Raw genomic sequence first — 20,685 nt, forward strand, 5'->3', positions numbered from 1 at the left:
TACTTTATTTTATCAATTCTGAATCTTTCAACAGTTCATTGGATGTCCACACATTCTAGTGTTATGAGAGAGGTTTAAAGACTCTCTCAAGGCAAATCTATTTTAAAAATGTAGTTATAAACACCAACAACTGGGAAACACTGGCCTGCGAGCGCTCCAGTTGGAGAACAGCCTTTACCAAAGGTGTCATTGACTCTGAAGACACTCAAACTCAGGACGAAAGGGAGAAAGGCGCTAAGAGGAAGGCACGCTTGGCAAATCCACACCGTGATCAACTCCCACCCAGAAACCTATGTCCCCCCACTGTGGAAGGACGTGTGGGCCCAGAAATGGCCTCCACAGTCACTTACGGACTCACTGTTAAAACCTGTTTATGGAAAACAATCTTACTAGGGCCAGGGCCTTTTCAGTACTGGCCCTGACTTGGTGGAACGCTCTGTCACAAGAGACTAGGGCGCTGTGGGACTTGACATCTTTCCGCAGGGCCTGCGAGACAGAACTGTTCCTCCTGGTCTTTGGTTTGGACTCAGTCTGACCCTTATGCTTCCCTCCCCTTATGGTTTTGATCTAGGGGCTACTTTTAAAATGAGGCTGCATTTTAACCTGTATTTTAAATTGGGGTTTTTTTTCCTATTGTGTTTTTACTGTAATTTTACTGGTGTTAGCTGCCCTGAGCCCGGCTCTGGCCGGGGAGGGTGGGGTATAAATAAAATTTTATTATTATTATTATTATTATTATTATTATTATTATTATTATTATTATTTGGCTATGAGTGATCGCCAAATAAGAAGAATGAGAGAGGGAGATAAAACTTCTCCTTGTCCATTTTCTCCACACTTACCTTTTCTCTAGGGAGGCGGGTGGCGCTGTGGGTTAAATCACAGAGCCTAGGACTTGCCAGTCAGAAGGTCGGCGGTTTGAATCCCCATAACGGGGTGAGCTCCTGCTGCTCGGTCCCTGCTCCTGCCCACCTAGCAGTTCAAAAGCACATCAAAGTGCAAGTAGATAAATAGGTACTGCTCCGGCAGGAAGGCAAACGGTGTTTCCATGCGCTGCTCTAGTTCTCCAGAAGTGGCTGAGTCCCACTGGCCACATCACCCGGAAGCTGTACACCGGCTCCCTCGGCCAATAAAGTGAGATGAGCGCCGCAACCCCAGAGTCGGCCACGACTGGACCTAATGGTCAGGGGTCCCTTTACCTTTACCTTTTCTCTAAACTAAAAAGCTGCAAACTAAAATGTTGTAACCTTTTCTCTTAGGGGAGTTCCTCATCCCCCTTGATCATTTCGGTTGCCCTATCCTGAACCTTCTCGAATTTCACAATATCCTTCCACATAAGAGCATAACAAGAGCCTGTTGGGTCAGCCAATGGACCATTTAATTCTGCACTCCCAGTGGCTGTTCGAAAGCACATCAAAGTGCAAGTAGATAAATAGGTACCACTCCAGCGGGAAAGTAAACGGCATTTCCGTGCGCTGCTCTGGTTCACCAGAAGCGGCATAGTCATGCTGACCACATGACCCGGAAGCTGTACGCCGGCTCCCTCGGCCAGTAAAGCGAAATGAGCGCCGCAACTCCAGAGTCGGTCACGACTGGACCTAATGGTCAGGGGTGCCTGTGGTACTAGACACCTGTGGGATGCTCAGCAGGATCTGAGCACAAGAGCCTTCTTCTCCTGTCCTTTCCTGTGGTTTCCAGCAACTTCTATTCAGAAGCATTGTTACGTCTAATGTGGTGATTTTTGAGGCGATTGTAACCTGTGAAGTAGGAGACGTGGCCAGAAGTAACAACAACCAGTATTTTTTTGTGCTTGCGACATTACTACAATCACCTCCATCGACATGGAACTGACTTCGGTGTCACTCAGCAGTCCCTTGTTGGCTCGATAAGCAATGATATCTTGCAATTCCAGCCTTGGCATTCTCAGAGCCTCAGGTGCAAGTTTTGTGACATGTGCTATTGAAAAGTTTAGTGCTTCAAAGACCTCTGAAGGACATCATTCAGGCGCCTAAATGATAGGCTAGAGAAGGAACGTGGGGGTGAGGGGAGCTCTTCTAGCTATTTGAAGCAATTGCAAAAAATCCCAGAGAAAGGGTGACTGGTGCTTTTGTAGCTTTTCAGCCACATGCTCTTGCTGTTGTTGGAAATAGCCAGAGTTCACAGTTTTTGAAACATCTCTCTTTTCCGCTTGATTTGATTCTAGTGAGAGAGATATTTCAAGAGACAGACACACACACACGAGAGAGAGAGAGAGAGAGAGAGAGAGAGAGAGAGAGGGAGGGAGGGAGAGAGAGAGAACTCAGCTATACAGCTGCAAATAAACCGTTTTGTGTTGTAAAGTGCATTATAGAAATGTAACACTAGATGGCAATGGTGAGCTATGGCAAATTTGATACATTGTTCAAAACTTTTTTTAAAAAAAGAATTTTCACAACATTTTTTATATGTGTCTAGATTCCAGAAGAGAGAGAGAGTGTTAAGAAAGACATTAAGGTTGTCTGCTATAGCACTGAATACCTGCTCTACCCCACCAAATCAGCAAAAGTGGTTAAAGCTCCATACTCTCCAAGTGTCCCAGTTTTCCAGGGATAGTCCTGGAATGACAAAAGCCATCCCGACCATGTGCACACTACACATTTAAAGCACATTGTGTACCTGAGGTGCCTGCCCCCTTAAGAGCCATCCACTGGCAGTTGGAGCTGTTGGAACATAGAGGGGAGGCGACCATTATCATTCTTCCTTTGATTCCCCTGCTATGCAAGCCTAGAGAAAAAAAATTGAGGCCTTGTCTCTGCAACACAGGTTAGTAGTTATGGTCACATACACATACGGACACACTGAGGTCCAGCCCTACCATTGGGTAGAGTGCAGCATCTGTGAGGCGTTGGAGAACAGACCTGTGCGTCCCACACAGCCTGCTAATGTGACCCCAAAGCTAACCTCTGACTGGGAGCAGCCACCGAGACCACATAACACTGGTCTTGAAAGACCTACACTGGCTCCCAGTACGTTTCCGAGCACAATTCAAAGTGTTGGTGCTGACCTTTAAAGCCTTAAATGGCCTCGGTCCAGTATACCTGAAGGAGCGTCTCCACCCCCATTGTTCTGCCCGGACACTGAGGTCCAGCACTGAGGGCCTTCTGGAGGTTCCCTCCCTGAGAGAAGCCAAGTTACAGGGAACCAGGCAGAGGGCCTTCTTGGTAGTGGCACCCGCCATGTGGAACGCCCTCACCCCAGATGTCAAAGAGAAAAACAACTATTAAATAATACTAATAAATAATATTCTGTTGAAAGCTGCCCAGATTGGCTGGGGAAACCCAGCCAGATGGGTGGGGTATAATTATATTATTATTATTATTATTATTATTATTATTATTATTATTATTATACAGTGGATGATGCTGTCTTGTCAGCAGTGTTGAACAAAGGGTCAACAGACATTTTGGCCATCTTTTGTAGGTGGACTAGGAAGTGGGGCACGATTTTGTCCTTCACCAGAGGCAGCAAAATGTCTTGGGGTAATCTTGGGATCTCCATTCTTAGAGGCAGGAAACATGAAAGTTTACAGTATCAGGTGGTTACATGGCTGGAGACATTTTTATGAGAAAATGTATTGTGGTATCATGAGAACACAATACCTTTGCAATGCTGCGGTCTGAAACACATATGTTCAAATCTGCAAGTACTATGTTTGCATGTTAGCAATTAAATTAAAAAGTGTCCTTAAAAAAAATTTAATGTCAAAAAAAAAGTTAAAAGTAAACCTAACATCTGTGAGAAATTCCAGATCAGAAGCTCCTGGAAACTCTTGGACAGGAATAGGAAGCTGAATCCTAGACAATAGCCATAATTCTCCCTTTCCCTTTGGAAATAGGTTGATCACAGGTTGTAGCTGACAAAATAAATTCTATATTTAGTGGCAGCATGATTTTTGGGCACCCAAATTGGTTACCCCATTTGATTCAAAACTTGTCCAACATGCTTCAATGCAGGAATAAGCAGCTATCCCGTATGGGGATCAAACCTGCAACCTTGGCATTATCAGCACCACACTCTAAGAGGCAGGATGTGGTACTCAGAAAAATTTCATAGCCTGGGATTTCAAGAATTTGGATTAGGACAGCCTTCCCTAATCGGGTTCCCTCTAGATGTTTTGGGCAACCCCATCATCCCTGACCATTTGTCATGCTGGCCAAGGCTAAAGCTAGGTTGTAATCAAACACATCTAGAGTGTGCCAAGTTGGGGAATTATTTATTTTATTTTTTATTGCATTGACCGTATTTTTCGCTCTATAAGACTCACCCAACTATAAGAAGCACCTAGTTTTTAGAGGAGGAAAACAAGAAAAAAAATATTCTGAATCTTTCATTTCTGTAGAGCCTCTTTACAAAAGCTTGATTTTGCAAGTGAACAGGAGAAGCATTTTAACAGGCATTAGTGCTTGGATTTCATTCTCTCATAGGAAGCCCCAGGGGAAAAAATGGGATCATCTGGCCGTTTGGAGAGATAGACGCACATGGTTTGGGCAGTGAGGGAATCCAAAACTGATTGAAGAGGGAAAACAAGAATAATATTCTCCTGTCTGTTTGTCAAGTTGCTCAGGGGGTTAAACAAGGGCTATCACACAACAACCTCACAATAACCCAGTGAGGTTAAGGTGGCCCTCTCTGCGCAGCACCTCTCTAGAGAAGCGGGAGGAGAAACGGAGCCCCTTCCGTTTTTCCTCCCGCTTCGCTGAAGAGGTACTGCGCAGAGAGGGAGAGCTGCACAGCGCCATTTGCTCCATAAGACGCACACACATTTCCCCTTACTTTTTAGGAGGAAAAAAAGTGCATCTTATGGAGCAAAAAATACGGTATATACCACCTTTACTCCAAGGAACTTAAGGTGGTGTGCAGGGTTCTCCCCCTCCTCGCTGAATTTCCCACAACAACCCTGTGATGTAGGTTAAGCTGAAAGGCAGTGACTGGCCCAAGGTCATTCAGTGAACTTCATAGCTGAGTGAGAATTTGAACCCTGGTCTCCCAGGACCTATTCTGATACTTTAACCACTACACCACACAAGGCTGAGTTAGTGGGAAAGGCTGTTCAAGTTCTATAGGTAAAGGTAAAGGGACCCCTGACCATTAGGTCCAGTCATGGCCAACTCTGGGGTTGCGGTGCTCATCTCGCTTTATTGGCCGAGGGAGCCGGCGTACAGCTTCCGGGTCATGTGGCCAGCATGACTAAGCCACTTCTGGCGCACCAGAGCAGCGCACGGAAATGCCGTTTACCTTCCCGCCAGAGTGGTACCTATTTATCTACTTGTACTTTGATGTGCTTTCGAACTGCTAGGTGGGCAGGAGTAGGGACCGAACAATGGGAGCTCACCCCATCACGGGGATCCGAACCGCGGACCTTCTGATCGGCAAGCCCTAGGCTCTGTGGTTTAACCCACAGCGCCACGAGTTCTATAGTCTTTTTCTATTTCCAGATAGGTGAATGTGATGAAGCTGCCGAGTGATTCCTGAGCCTTTTTTAGAGGCTGAGATAATGGATTCCCTGAGGGATAGCGATGAAGAGGATGGCATAGAAAAACCTCTTCCATCTCATGAAGCCTATTTATGTCAGGGTAAGTCTCATGATCTCCCGAGTGGTGGGAAATGGGATGATTCACTCTTGGGTGGTGGGAACTAAGTCCTGCAGGGAACAGTTACAAGAGTTGGGTGTGGAAAGAAGTGAGGAATGGCAAATCAAGCTGTTAGACTACGCCAAAATGGCAAAACTGACCGGAAAGCTCAGGGACCAAGAAGACAAAAACTTAAAGAAAGAAAGGGGGAAATTTACAATTTATTTAGGAGACAACTGTAGTAGTAGTAGTAGTAGTAGTAGTAGTAATAATAATAATAATAATAATAATAATAATAATAATAATAAATTTTATTTATATCCCGCCCTTCCCAGCCGAAGCCGAGCTCAGGGCAGCTTACAACAATCAAATAATCCAACATTCTAAAAACATTTCATTATAAAAATTAATTAAAATCAAATTGATGGCAACCGTTAAGCAAAATTCTGTGCAGATTGCCAGAGGAGGGAGTCAGGCTGCGCCCTGACCAAAGGACTGGTGGAACAGCTCTGTCTTGCAGGCCCTGCGGAAAGATGTCAGGTCCCGCAGGGCCCTAGTCTCTTGTGACAGAGCGTTCCACCAGATTGGAGCCGCAGCCGAGAAGGCCCTGGCTCTAGCTGAGGCCAGCCTAACCTCTCTGTGGCCTGGGACCTTCAGGATGTTTTTATTTGCAGACCGTAAGTTTCTCTGTGGGGCATACCAGGAGAGGCGGTCCCGTAGGTACGAGGGTCCTAGGCCGTATAGGGCTTTAAAGGTTAAAACCAGCACCTTAAACCTGATCCTGTACTCCACCGGGAGCCAGTGCAGCTGGTATAGTACCGGATGAATGTGATCTCACAGCAAAGACCCCATAAGGAGTCTCGCTGCGGCATTCTGCACCCGCTGGAGTTTCTGAGTCAGTCTCAAGGGCAGCCCCACGTAGAGCGAGTTACAATAAATCCAGTCTGGAGGTGACCGTTGCATGGATCACAGTGGCTAGGTCAGGGCGAGAGAGGTAAGGAGCCAACTGCTTAGCTTGGCGGAGGTGAAAAAATCCCACCTTTGTTATAGCTGTAATCTGCGCCTCCATAGAGAGGGAGGTATCGAAGATTACACCCAAACTCTTAACGGACGGTGCTGGCACTAATTGCACCCCTGCAAGCAGATGAAAACATCAGCAGGTTTTTAATCTCACTTGTAATGTAACAAATACTATGGACAATGTAGATAGATTTAAAATGTAGATTATGAAATAATATGCAGTTGAAAATGTTGACAGTAGGACCCACGGATCAGAAGGGGGGGCGGAATCTTGAGATCCAGAGAAATCTCTCTATATGGATATGTACTTGGTTTTGTTATAAATTTATATTTGTAAAATCAAATAAAAATGATTTCACACACACACACACCCCAAAAAAATGGGTGGAAGGAAGTACTGGGCTGTGGGGGAGGGAGATGAAGGGATTAATTGAAACTGTTAAAGATTGGTATAGGATTTAAGAGATTTAAATTTTCATAAAGATTCTATAAGAAAAGCAGAAAGCAGCAAGAAATATCAAGTAAGGATATCAGAGAGGAGATCAGTGTAAATGAAAACATGAGACTTATGGTTTTGTTACATATGATTCTATTTTGGAGTTCTCTGGGGGTTTTTTGGAGTTGTTTGTTGTAAAGAATATATATTATGTGAATAAAATAATAAAGGATTTAAAAAAAGGAAGAGTTGGGTGTGGTAAGCCCAGAGAAGAGAAGGTTAGGAGGTGGACATGACAGTTGCCTTCAGATATCTGAAAGACTGTTTTTGTATATGGCTACTTGTCAGGGAAGCTGTTGCTGCATTCTACATTACAGAGCCTGTGCTGAGCTTCAGGGTTAGACCAGATGAGCTTCAGGGGTACTTCCGGTTCTATAATTCCATGTCCCCCAAATCTCGCTGTTGTGTGGAGAAAGAAAGAGTAGCAACAGCTTCGTTTCCTTTCTTCTTTTTAAGGCTTGAAACAGCTGTACCAGACCCAGCAGCTATGCGATGTTACCTTGGGCGTGGAAGGAAAGAGCTTTCCTTGCCACAGGTGAGTCTGTAATAATAATAATAATAATTTATTATTTATACCCCGCCCATCTGGCTGGGCTTCCTCAGCCACTCTGGGTGGATTTCAACAAAATATTAAAATACAGTAATGCATCAAACATTAAAAGCTTCCTTAAACAGGGCTGCCTTCAGATGTCTTCAAAAAGTCTGGTAGTTGTTTTTCTCTTTGACATCTGGTGGGAGGGCGTTCCACAGGGCAGGTGCCACTACCGAGAAGGGCCTCTGCCTGGTTCACTGTAACCTGGCTTCTCGCAGTGAGGGAACTGCCAGAAGGCCCTCGGCGCTGGACCTCAGAGTCCGGGTAGAAAAATGGAGGTGGAGATGCTCCTTCAGATATACTGGACCGAGGCCATTTAGGGCTTTAAAGGTCAGCACCAACACTTTGAATTGTGCTCGGAAACGTACTGGGACCCAATGTAGGTCTTTCAAGACCAGTGTTATGTGGTCTTGGCGGCCGCTCCCAGTCACCACTCTAGCTGCCGCATTCTGGATTAGTTGTAATTTCCGGGTCACCGTCAAAGGTAGCCCCACATAGAGCGCATTGCAGTAGTCCAAGCGGGAGATAACCAGAGCATGCACCACTCTGGCGAGGCAGTTCATAGGCAGGTAGGGTTTCAGTCTGCGTACCAGATGGAGCTGGTAAACAGCTACCCTGGACACAGAATTGACCTGTGCCAAAATGACTCCCAGGCTGCGTACCTGGTCTTTCAGGGGCACAGTTAGCCCATTCAGGACCAGGGAGTCCTCCACACCCACCCGCCTCCTCCCCCCCCCAAAAAAAAGTACCATTGTAGGCAGTGGTAACCCCTTGCAGACAAAACAAAACGTGTTTTGATCCTGGCCTATTTCCCACCATGACAGCGACAATGTTGTTTTATGTAGGAGGAACATTTCAGCAGGTTGGTCTAAATGGCTTTTGGGTTCCATGTGGTCCTGTGGAAGTTCTAGGATTTGAGCCATACACTTCCTCGGTGCTTGTATCCAGAAATATAAATCCCCTACCTAACGCTTTCCCTTCTGGTGGCTTCCAGCATGGCCAATAGTCAGATATGATGGGAGTTGCTGTCCAAAACTTCTGGAGGGCAGCAGGTTGGAGGAAGCTGCCCTACCCCAAGGCTTGCCAGTTATCATCACCTCTGTCACATCTGCCTTGAGTTTCAACCTGTTAGGTCTCACTCTGTCCAGAACAGCATCTAGGCAATCCAGGAAGACACAAGGACAGCTGAACTGGATGAAAAAGAGAGAAATAGAGTCTTGTCAACATATGGATGCCACCACAGTTCAAATTGAGGGACTCCTTGCATCTGAATGCAGATTTTTCTCCAGTGTTGGGAACAAAGGTCCGTATAGTTAAAGCTATGGTTTTCCCAGTAGCGATGTATGGAAGTGAGAGCTGGACCATAAAGAAGGCTGATCGCTGAAAAATTGATGCTTGTGAATTATGGTGTTGGTATCCATTCTTAAGGAAATCAGACCTGAGTGCTCACTGGAAGGACAGATCGTGAAGCTGAGGCTCCAGTACTTTGGCCACCTCATGAGAAGAGAAGACTCCCTGGAAAAGACCCTGATGTTGGGAAAGATGGAGGGCACAAGGAGAAGGGGACGACAGAGGACGAGATGGTTGGACAGTGTTCTCAAAGCTACCAGCATGAGTTTGACCAAACTGCGGGAGGCAGTGGAAGACAGGAGTGCCTGGCGGGCTCTGGTCCATGGGGTCACGAAGAGTTGGACACGACTAAACAACAACAAAGGAACCTTGTGATATCCCACAGGAGAATAGTCACTAGTTAGAGCAGCAATGACTCCACATTACCTTCCGAAAGCACCCAGAGGGGTAGGAGTGGCACCCCATAATATACTGCCACTCTGTCCTAAACCTGAGAAAGGTCCAGGAAGACTGGACGGCCAGTCAAATGAAAGAGCACTGAGAGGTCTTAGAGCAGGGTTCCCCAAACTTGGGTCTCCAGCTGGTTTTGGACTACAACTCCCATCCTCCCTGGCTAGCAGGACCAGTGCTCAGTGATCATGGGAATTGTAGTCCAGAAATTGCTGGAGATGCAAGTTTGGGAAACCCTGTCTTAGAGAATCCAAACAACTCTCCCTTTTCCATGGCCAAAAAAGAAAAAGAACATTAGTCAGAGAATCTTCTTGTTCCCTTTCATGATTCATGGCCTCCTAGTAGTGGCTCCACATGTATAGAATGCTCTCCCCTGACAGGCCCACCTGGCAACTAATTTAATGTATTTCTGGTGCCAGACCAAAAAAACAACAATCCTTTTCATTCTCCCAGGCTTTTCAAGTGTTTCTATTAAATTCTAAATTCTCTGCTTCTGCTGTTTGTAATGCAGCTTACCCTGGGTGTTTTAAAACTGCATTTTGAAGCTTGTTCTGGTTTTTGTGATTTTACTTGGCTTTACTCTTTTCCTGCACAATGCCCAGAAGGCAATAATATTGGGGGGGGGATCCCCTGCATAGCTGTTAAAGTTTCCCTTTTTTAAAGGGAAATTCCCTTATTCCGAATAGGATTCCTCCCAAGAAAAGGGAAAAGTTGACAGCTATGGTCCCCTGTCCAGTAAATATAGCTAATAAATAATGTGCACGTTTCTTCTTTCCAAATGCAGGATGCTGTTGGCATCAGTCAGTCCTTATTTCAGAGATATGTTTGTCCATTCTGAGTCACACAACGGGGAGATCCAGCTTGAGGACATCACTGCTTCCACACTCCATTGCCTGCTGGACTATCTCTACACGGAAGAGGTGTCTCTCACTGCAGAAACTGCCCAGGACCTCTTTACTGCAGCTAGCAAGCTCCAGATCCTTCCACTGAAAGAGACAGCTGGAAGGTAATGCAAGTGTCAAGTAATAATAATAATTTAAAATTTTTATTTGTACCCCGCCCTCTCTGGCCAGAGCCGGGCTCAGGGTGGCTAACATCATGAAACTAAGACAGGATACAAAGAAGTACAGGAGTTCCCCTCTCCCTTCTCACCGATTAGAATTAACAAGCATTTGGTAGATCTATAGTCCTTCTATTACAGCATTATGTTGCAAGCACAAACAGGCAAACCTCCGTAAGGATATCAGTTGCCTACTCTGACTCCTCCCCACTTCCACAGCAAGAAGCGCGCCAGCGGGAAGTCCCTCCCCCCGCCCATGTCTCCTTTGTTCTCTGACACCCTCGGACCTCTGAGTTTGGGGGGAGGGAGGGAGTTCCCCCCCACTCCCGATTGCTGTATCGCCCAGCTGCTCCCTCCCATCTGGTTGCTTAGCTACTATCTCATAGCTGGGTAGCTCCTCTCTCAACTGTGCAGCTTCTGTGTCTGCCTGTCTCTCTGCTTCTGGAAATGCTGGAAGCAGGGAGGGGGGAAATATTCTTCCTCCTCTTCTATTAGGAGCTGATCTCCCTGTGATTGCATTTCCCAATCTTCCGATCCAGACCAGCCCCTGACAGCAAGGAAGTCGCCCCATTCCATTTTAAAACTTTTGCACACATTGCAAGACTGCCACATTCCCAAGCATAGCAAACTGAACACCTAAGAACATATGGGTGTAAGAGGACACCTGGTGGATCAGCCAAAGGCCCATCTAGTGCAGCATCCTGTTTGCACATTGGCCAACCAGGTGCCTGCGGGACGGAGCACAACTTTGCATTCTGAACACCTGCCTCAGCATTGCGCACTAACTGTAGCTTCTGCATCAAGTGCAAGAGCTCTTCATGGAGTGGATGGTTTAGTCATATGAAAAACCATTGAGAAGTCTTAGAGAATCCAAACATTAGTCAGAGAATATTCTTATCATTCCCTTTAAAAACCTATTCATAAATATTGAATAGATCAGGTGTTCCCAAACTGTGGTCCGCAGTTGATCAATGACCCACTGTAAAAATACAGTTAAAAACCGCACAGTGTCTAGCACAGTGTATTACAACAACGGGGCGGTGGGATATTAAGTGGCCTGCCAAGACAAGTGGTCCATGAGAAAACAAGTTTGGGAACCACCAATATAGATCGCAGGGCCTTTTTGGTGATGGCACCCCACAGTTAAGGAACTCTTTCCCAAATGGCTTTCCCCTTTATTGGCCTCATTTAGGCATGAAGTTTCTTTGGAATGTAATCATCCTTTTTGTTGACACTGCTACTCTGTGCATATCATTATAATGTTGATGGAAATATTTTTTATTGATATTGGTAGCCCGGGGGTAGCCAACATGGTCTGTCCAGATGTTTTAGACTACAATTCCCACCAGCCCCAGCCAAGATAGGAAGGATAATGGAAACTGTAGTCTACAGCATCAGGGAGGGGAGGCACCATGTTGGGTCTACCCCTCTGTTAATTGCTCAATGTTTCTGTTGAGAGAAGCGGGGGACATATCAACATGGGGAGATACGTAATTCCCAGAGCAATATTTTATCCAAACATTTCAATGGGAGAAGGCATTGGTCTCTAAAACTGATGGCATCTCTTTTGTTTCCCTGCCAGGTTTCTCGAAATGAACATCTCCATGAACAACTGCCTCAGCCTTTACAGCCTGGCTCATCAGCACAACCACCAGCCTTTGCTTGACGCAGCCTCGTGCTACATCAAGCAACACTTTGTGCCCCTCGCTAAGCAGGAAGCCTTCCTGAACCTGGAACCCAAAGCTTTAATCAGCCTCATCTCCTCGGACAACCTGGAAGTGCCCTCTGAGCTGATCGTCTACCAGGCTGTGCGCAACTGGGTGGAGTCTGCAGCCTCCGTGCGCCTCCCGCTGTACAAGGAGCTCCTCGGACATGTCCGCTTTTCACTGCTCACCCACGAAGAGCTCGTCGACGTCCAGGCGGACACTGCAGAATACTACAGGCACGTGCGTCTGAAGTGGAAGGAGCTGGATGGGGCAGGGAGGCTCCAAGCGAGTGGCGGGCTCAGGAAGGGCATGTACGACGACTGCCTTGCTTGTCTGAAGGTCGACGAGAGCAGGACCCAGGATGGAGATGACCCAGAACCTTACCTGTACTGTTTCGACCCCAACGCAGAGAGGTGGGAGACGTTGCCACCGCTGAAGTACCTGAGCTACTCTGGATGTGCCTCCATGGGCTGCAAGCTTTACTTGTCTGGAGGTCAGAAGGCCGACTGCTCTTTTGTGGACACTCTGCATCAGTACGATTCCTTGACCAGCCAATGGACACAACTCCCGTCCATGTTCACAGCCCGGGCCCTCCACCCCTTTCTGGCCTGTGACAAAAAGCTGTATGCTGTCGGAGGCTGCAGCGATACTGGCCCTCTCTCTTCCGCGGAGGCCTTCAGCGTTGAGCAGAATGCCTGGGCCCCTATCTCTAGCCTGCCCCTTGCCGTGATGTACCCAGCTTCAACTGTGCTCAGGAATAAGCTTTACCTTATAGGGGGGAAAGCCTCCAGGAGCTACAAGGGGCTTCTGATCTACGACACAAATGCCGACTGGTGGAATGAGGTGCCCATGGACTTTGCCTGCTACGGTGCAGCGGCTGTCTCGGTCAGTAACGGGATATATGTTTTCGGCGGGTACACCGAGGAAAGGGGCAATTTACTGGTCCAGAGCGCCATGGCCACTGAGGAGCTCCCCAACTGCACCAAAGGGAGCTTTTACCTCTTTGAGAATGGCAGGGTGAGCTGGGAAGTCACTGTCCCAGAGCTACCGACAGCCTTGGCTTTTTCTTGCGCGGTGGAATGGCAAGGTAAGATCTACCTGTTGGCGGGCAAGGACGAAACCTGCTCCTATAATACGATTTACAGCTGGGTTCCAGAGGACACAAGCTGGACCCGGTGCCCTGAGGAAATCCCCACGACGGCTTCCCAGGTGAGAATATCCAGCGTCGCACCCCTGAAGATGCCCAAAAAACCAATCCAGCTCCTTCTGTTTGGCGCCGCACTGAGCCCAGCGGTGTCCGGGGTGGATGATGTCAAGAAACAGCAGCTGAGCTCTTCTTCCTCTCGAGAGGGCTGCAGCCTCAACTGCTGTTGGGGTGGAAGATGATCCCCCAAACGCTTCAAAGGCTCCATATGCTTCCATGTGTTTTTAGGAATGGACTCCCATAATAAAGGTCTGTCTCTCATCTGAAAGTAGGACTTTGCTTTGCCTCCAGCTCCCATTTATTTCATTGGTGCTGCCCTCAGAATAATGGGGTTAAGGAGAACAGGAACAGAAAAGCTTACACCTGTCCTGGAAGCTTAATTAAAAAAACAACAATTGAATTTTGTATTCTGGTATTTTCCAAGTAAGGGTGGAGAATCTGTGGCTCTCTCAGACATTGTTAGACTCCAGATCCCTTAAAGCCCAGCAAACATAGCCGATGGTCAGGGTTTTAATCCAGCAAAATCTAGAGGTCCATGGAGTACTTGTTCCTGTTCTAAATAGGGATGGCTCAATCTGTCCATTTCACTTGCTCATTTTCCCAGTCCTAAACCCAGCTCTCCACATTTCCGCATCGGTTTCCGAATTCTTTTACTTAAGTCCTTGAGAAAATTCAGCCGCATGTTATTGCAAATTCCTGCTACGCGTTTTTGTATGCAATTTTGCTTAAGAAGACATATTTTTGCAAGGCATTCCCCCCCTAAAATAATGCCTTTTCATACGTTATTTTCACTAATATATGCAGTCTTATTTGACACCGCAAAATTCAAAAAAGTGCACATTTCGAAGGGTGGCCGTGTCTCAGTTTGCAAATTGCTTTGGAAAATGTGGATTAAGTACATTCACCTTTAAATGCAAACCAGATCAAAATTCTCCCCCATCACTAGTTCTAAGCAACCCATGGGTTCCCCCCCCCCATCAGCTTCATTAACCTACAAAATTTTGGCACCGGTTTAGAGTGAATCAGACCATGTTGCATTTCTGGGTGTTAACTATGAACCCTGATTGGATGTATCAATTACTCTGTTTGGGGGGGGGCTACAAAAATATATAAAATGACAAAACTTTGGCACTGGTTTGTAAGGGATACAAAATTTCAGGGTTTGTAGTTAATGAAGCTTTTCCTATCCTCACTTGTGCCTTTTGGGGGAGTGGTAAAAAATCCGATTGCAGCATCAGCCTAGCCAGTGGGAACAGGTACAGTGCTAGTAAGACTTTCCAGATCCGCTGTGGCTTTAAGCTGAACTCTTCCTCTTTGAAAGTTCAGTCCATTATGTTGTTTCCTGTTGATCTGGGCTGAGGACTCTGATTTACCTCTGGCACAGCCTCTCTAAATTTCCCAAAGCCTGTTTCTCATCCCGTGGGAGTAGGGGCTTTTATTACTGATTTCCTCTTGTTATTTTTCCTTTCCATTTTTTTTAAAAAGATGAAATAGGACTATAAATAGTGCTATTAAGAGAGGAGAAAAGAAAAATTATAATTGAACTATTGCACTTTAAAGTTTATAATTGGCTTACAGGGAGGTGAATCGGTTTCCAGCTTTCTGTATTCGTTCTATATGTTATTGTTATTTGCAGATATTAGCTTATGGATTTGTTTTGGATATCAAGATATTTTATTCTTGAATGTCTAACTTTATTAGGTCTCTGTGTTGTGTTATATATATATATATATATATATGTAGCAATTAAATAGTGAGAAGAAACCGGCAATTAAAACCTGCTTTCTCTGCCTCCCCACCCCTCCCCCTTGTAGGAAAGGGAAAAGGCAAAGGGGCAATTTAGTGAGGATTTTCGAGGTACAAATTTAGAGATGGCTCATCACTAATCTCCCAGCCTGAATCAACAAGGCAATATGCAGGGTCTGAACCTGGAAGGGAAAGGAAATCAGTGTTGGAAGAGAAAAATGGACTCCTGCAAATTTCCCCCAGCACTCTGCATTAATATTATGGCAAGAGGTACCACAACTAAATAGTTGCGGACGGCTGCTGTTCAGGCTTCCAGCTGCTCCTTTCCACTATTCAAATAATTCACCTTACAAAACTTCTTGCAAACCTACAAGCGTAATCTGATCGTCACAATTACTTTTCAAATAGTCCGTAAATTTACACCAGTCGTCTGTGAATCTCTGGTCCCGCAGGTTTCGAATTCTTCCTGTTAATTTGTCTAATTCTGCATAGTCCATCAGTTTCATCCTCCATTCTTCTTTTGTCGGTATTTCTTCTTGCTTCCAATTTTGTGCCAATAATATTCTTGCTGCCGTCATTCCATATAAAAATAATTTACAATCCTTTCTATTTATATCATCTCCTACAGTGCCAAGTAAAAATGCTTCTGGCTTCTTAATGAATGTATATTTCAACATTTTTTTTCATTTCATTATATATCATTTCCCAGAAGTTTTTCACTTTTTTACATTCCCACCACATATGATAAAAATACCCAAAAAGTTTTCTTACTGCCACCTCCAGCGGTCAGCTTTCTGTGCAGTTGCACTGCGTCCACCTCAATGCCCACCTCACTCTGTCCCTCCCGCTCAGCAGCAGCGACTCACCTGTTTGCAGGTCAGGTCAGCGTCTTTGCCCCACCACGGCATCCACTACTGGTTAGACTCCAGCATCTTCTCGAATATGTGTCAGAGCTAGCCAAACCGCATTGCAAAGAGAACTGTAAAAAAACAAAACAAAAAACCCCCAATTATCTTTAAAACACACAAACACACACTTTTAGCTGTGCACAGTATTGTTTGAGGAGCAAAAGTTGGCCACAGGTGGCCACAGGTCCTAGATGAGCTTCATCACACATATCCCTAATTGAGCGAAATTTGCAATTACAGCATCGTGGAAGGAAGCTAGTTACTTTTGCCTCTGAGCAAAGTAAGCCGAGGCTGATTGCAAAGTAGCAGCTGCATTCTCCAAAATTTGACTGCACCTGGTGCATGTCATACAGCCTGCGCTCTCTGCCACTGTGTAAAACTCCTGGTGAGTACAGTGGTACCTCGGATTACATACGCTTCAGGTTACAGACTCCGCTAACCCAGAAATAGTACCTCGGGTTAAGAACTTTGCTTCAGGATGAGAACAGAAATCATGCTCTGGCGGCACAACAGCAGCGGGATGCTCCATTAGATAAAGTGGTGCTTCAGGTTAAGAACAGTTTCAGGTTATGAACGGACCTCCGGAACGAATTAAGTACGTAACCAGAGGTACCACTATACAAAGAATTGGCCTCCCAGAATTCCCCGCCCTATTTGCAGCACCATTTCACTTCTCCACAGGAGAGAAGTTCCAAGAAAAGGAGATTCCAACTGAACATCAAGAAAAACTTTCTGACAGTAAGAGCTGTTTGACGGTGGAAAGACTTCCCTTGGGAAGTGATGGACTCTCCATCCTTGGAGGTTTTTAAGCAGAGGTTGGGTGGCCATCTGCCATGGATGCTTTAGCTGAGATTCCTGCATTGCAGGGGGTTGGACTAGATGACCCTTGGGGTCCCTTCCAGCTCTAACATCCTATGATTCTAAGTTCTCCAACAACTTCCTGGGGATGGGGCTATCCATCAGTAATGGCATGGATTCCTTCTTCGTTCGCTGTGGGAGAGGATTATGCAGCTTCTAGGAAGCTGCCTTATACTGAGTGAGACCATTGGTCCATATTCCCTAGCATTGTCTGCACTGGCTGGCAGCAGTTCCTCAGGATTTCAGGCTGGGGATTGAACCTTGGACCTTCTGAGTGCATGGCTCAGCTTCATCCCTTCGGATGCTCCTCATACTGCAGCCTTTTCCAAATGACCCTGCCAACTATGTTCACAATTTACCCACCATTTTGTACCTTCCAAAGTACCCTGGACCCAGCATTGATCCAGGACACTGTTTGAATATGCAAAAAATGGCAGCCACCGCTAAACTTGAGTCCATTGATTTAAGTGGGTCTGTTCTGGGCAGGGCTGTCTTTGTTACGAAAAAGGAGCAATGCAGAAGCGAGCTCCAGGTGGCTGGAATGGTAAACAGGAAACTGATGTTATTGGAATGTACCGTGGGAACAAGAGACAGTGTACTGAGCACCAGATGTTAGCTCAGAGTGGCACATGACCCTGTACTGGAAGTACATGGGTGGAGTTATTCTCTCTCTGCAGTTGTGAATCAGAGGGTACAGACGTGTTTTCTCTGTACTGCTGGAAAGACAGGAATAAAAGCATGTAGATATATTTCTGTCTGTGTCTTTTCCCCCCCCCCCGGGAATGGAGGAGGGGGAGGAATGGTGTGTTCTTCTTCACGTTGAGAAGAATCGCCGATTGGAGACCTCCCTTGATCCTGCCGGGAGACGCTGGCAGGGGAGGTCAACAAGGATTCAAGCCGGGCACCTGGAGGGTGGCCAAATTCCTCAGAGCTACGCTAGCTCTGCTGGCTTGAAATCCGACAGTCTTACCCATAGGCGCTAGGGGTGCTGGGCACCCAGGCGCGGGCTCTCAGGGGCGCCAGGCCAAGAGTCCAGGGCCAAGATTTGGAGTCTGGGGATTGGGAAGAACCGACAGCCGCTGCCGAGCGGAGCATAGCCTGTCGGAGCACAGCAGCTCTTCTGCTGCGGGAGAGCGAGGCTCTGAGGCAGCCGGTCAGCTCAGCCCTCCTGCACGCCTGGGATTGGCGGGCCATCAAGAGGCCCACCCAGTGCACGCTGCTCACACGAGCCTCGGGCTCGACTATTGTTGTGCTGGGCTCTGCTTGCCCGCCCACCACGGCACCTGGCGCCCACCTTGCTCTGCTGCTGCCACTGCCTTGGGCTCCCCTGTTGTTGTTCAGGCGGCCGGCCAGGCCAGTTCTGCCATGTGTGCCATGCGGTTCCCCCCCTAAAAAAAGGTTGACAAATCTGGGCAGGTGGATCTTTGCACCACGGCGCCGCATATGCTTAAGACGGCCCTGGTTCTGGGTATCACTTACTTGGATATCACTCCATTTTTACTTTCCTTCCCTCTAATGATTTGTGTACTTATATTAGTATCTCTGCTTATGTCAGGCTTTGGGGAAGCAACTTCCTCCCTCCCTTTGGCCGTGGATTAACAGAACAAAGCAAAAATAGTCTCTTACCATTTAAAGAGATTTTAATGATCACAGCGAAAGAACAGAGTCCATTCTCGCAGTAAAGGTGCTCCCAATTAAGGTTTACACCCACTTCCCCCCGAGTCACCCTTGTCACTTCCTCCTCTTGCAACTTGATCTCGCAACCACTGTGCCTTCTGTGCAGCTACCTTATCTAATCTCCGTGACCTTGGACTGGTCAACTGGGCACTTTCCAGTGAGCAGGAGTCCGTTAACTCTCTCTCCCGGTTCTTCTTCTCCTTGCTGTTCACCACCCAGTTCTTCCCAACTTTTGTCTTCTGAACTATGTCCCTCTGCGAACCACTGTTCCAAATCTATACTGCCCAGTGCTCCTGGGAAGATTCAGGATCCTGATTAGGAGCAGGGGAAGGGGGAGGCTCCCACCATTTCTCATCTGTGCAACCCTCCTCAGCACAGTCCCTGACAGCTTACCAGGCTCTGGGGAAAGTGGTTAATATAGATAGATAGATAGATAGATAGATAGATAGATAGATAGATAGATAGATATAGATAGATAGATAGATAGATAGATAGATAGATAGATAGATAGATAGATGATAGACAGACAGATAGAGCTGAATGAAACAGTGAATCCTAGCCCATGATGCTGAAGGGTCCCTGACTCAACCCAGTCAACCCTCAAAAGGTCCTAAGGTGCAAGAACTAGCCTGATCTGTATTTTATGAAGCTCCATTTTGCGCTAACTTGTTTGAATGTCAATGTGACGATTAAAGGTCTGAACAACAGATTTGTGGAAATTCCCTCCAGGTGCCTGATGATCAGTATGCATGCTGATGAGCAAGGCACCTCAACTGAATGCGCATCATTGTCGTTTGAGCTTTTAACTCTCAGCAAACTTGAAGCCTTTACTCTTCGCCCATCTGTCTGATGCTGTTCCAGCAACGTGGCGGCAGGAGGAGATCTCATCACGGTGAGGGCATGCAATCAAAGGGATGCAGAAAGATTGCTGCTGGCTTTTGCTCACTATCCTGTCAAGGATTTCGCCATGTCAACCAATTAAAAAATTATATGCAACCAGATGCAAATTATTGAACTTGTTAGTTTGTCCTACTGACAGAGATGCTGGGTCCTTTGTAGAATAATTAGGTGTGGGTGGTGCCAAAAGCTGATTTCCTCATTTTAACCCTTAAAAAAAAAATCAGCCTCTGGCAACAATTGCCGAGTGGAAAACTTTTAATTCCAGAGAATCCCAAGCCTGCCTTTGGTAGGGATCAGGTGATTGCCTCCTTCCTTCGCTGCATTTTGTCTTGCCAATGAATTATTCAGAACTTTTCCATAGCCATTTTTTAATATAACTTGATTCCGCAGTCGGGAGACGCAAAGAGACAAAATGAAAAGACTCCACCAATCTTACCTCCTACCTCCAACACATCCTAAAATGGATGTAGGAAATATGCACGTGCATGATTCCTTCCACATGTTGTGGACTACACCTATCAGGGGTGCCAACTCCTAAGGGCTGAACCCTTTTGAGCCACCCCAATATTCGTTAGGGGGCAGGGCCCCCTCAATGATCATCACATGATCCAGCAACGTGGTGGCTCCTCCCCCTCCTCCATCACCTGCCATGAAGGGGAAGCAGCACCCAGCCCATCGTGGAGGCAAGAGGCAGAGGAACCGCAGATTGCCTTCTGATGCCCAGACATCATGCATGACAGCATCGCATCCAAGTGTCACATTTGATGTCTGGGCATCACGCCCAACATTGTGATGTCATGATCAGCACCCAAAATCGCTTTCCTGAGTCAGTGTATCTGACACCTATCATGCCTGGCCATTGATCATGGGGCTGCTGGGAGTTGAAGTCAAAAATATCTAGAGGATATCTGTGTTGGGATGAGTCCTGGGAGACGGAGGCAATTGGCAGGCCCCCAGCTGGCTCCAGCAGGGTGAACTCCGGTTCTCAGAACAGCATCGAAATAGATTCTCCAATGGACAGATATCGCTCTTATGTGATTGTAATTGTGGGGCACCGGAATCGTTGCATCACATAATTTTTGATTGTGCTTTTCACTCATCGGCCAGGA

General features: G+C 46.6%; 1 protein-coding gene across 2 annotated transcripts; it reads left to right on the top strand.

Moving 5' to 3' along the window:
• Positions 1-2,683: 2,683 nt before the first annotated feature.
• Positions 2,684-13,758, top strand: LOC128417081 (kelch-like protein 12). Of its 2 annotated transcripts, XM_053395311.1 has the most exons (5): positions 2,684-2,802; positions 5,475-5,612; positions 7,582-7,660; positions 10,302-10,523; positions 12,160-13,758. In XM_053395311.1, exons 2-5 carry the CDS (start codon positions 5,534-5,536, stop codon positions 13,667-13,669), a joined length of 1,890 nt encoding a protein of 629 aa, XP_053251286.1. In that variant the 5' UTR covers positions 2,684-2,802; positions 5,475-5,533; the 3' UTR covers positions 13,670-13,758. The 2 variants fall into 2 exon arrangements, with proteins under 2 accessions (XP_053251286.1, XP_053251287.1); XM_053395312.1 differs by lacking the exons at positions 2,684-2,802; positions 7,582-7,660 and having other exon boundaries at positions 5,516-5,612.
• The last annotated feature ends 6,927 nt before the right edge of the window (positions 13,759-20,685 follow it).

Source organism: Podarcis raffonei, chromosome 7 (assembly GCF_027172205.1).
Source record: "Podarcis raffonei isolate rPodRaf1 chromosome 7, rPodRaf1.pri, whole genome shotgun sequence".
NCBI lineage: Eukaryota > Metazoa > Chordata > Lepidosauria > Squamata > Lacertidae > Podarcis > Podarcis raffonei.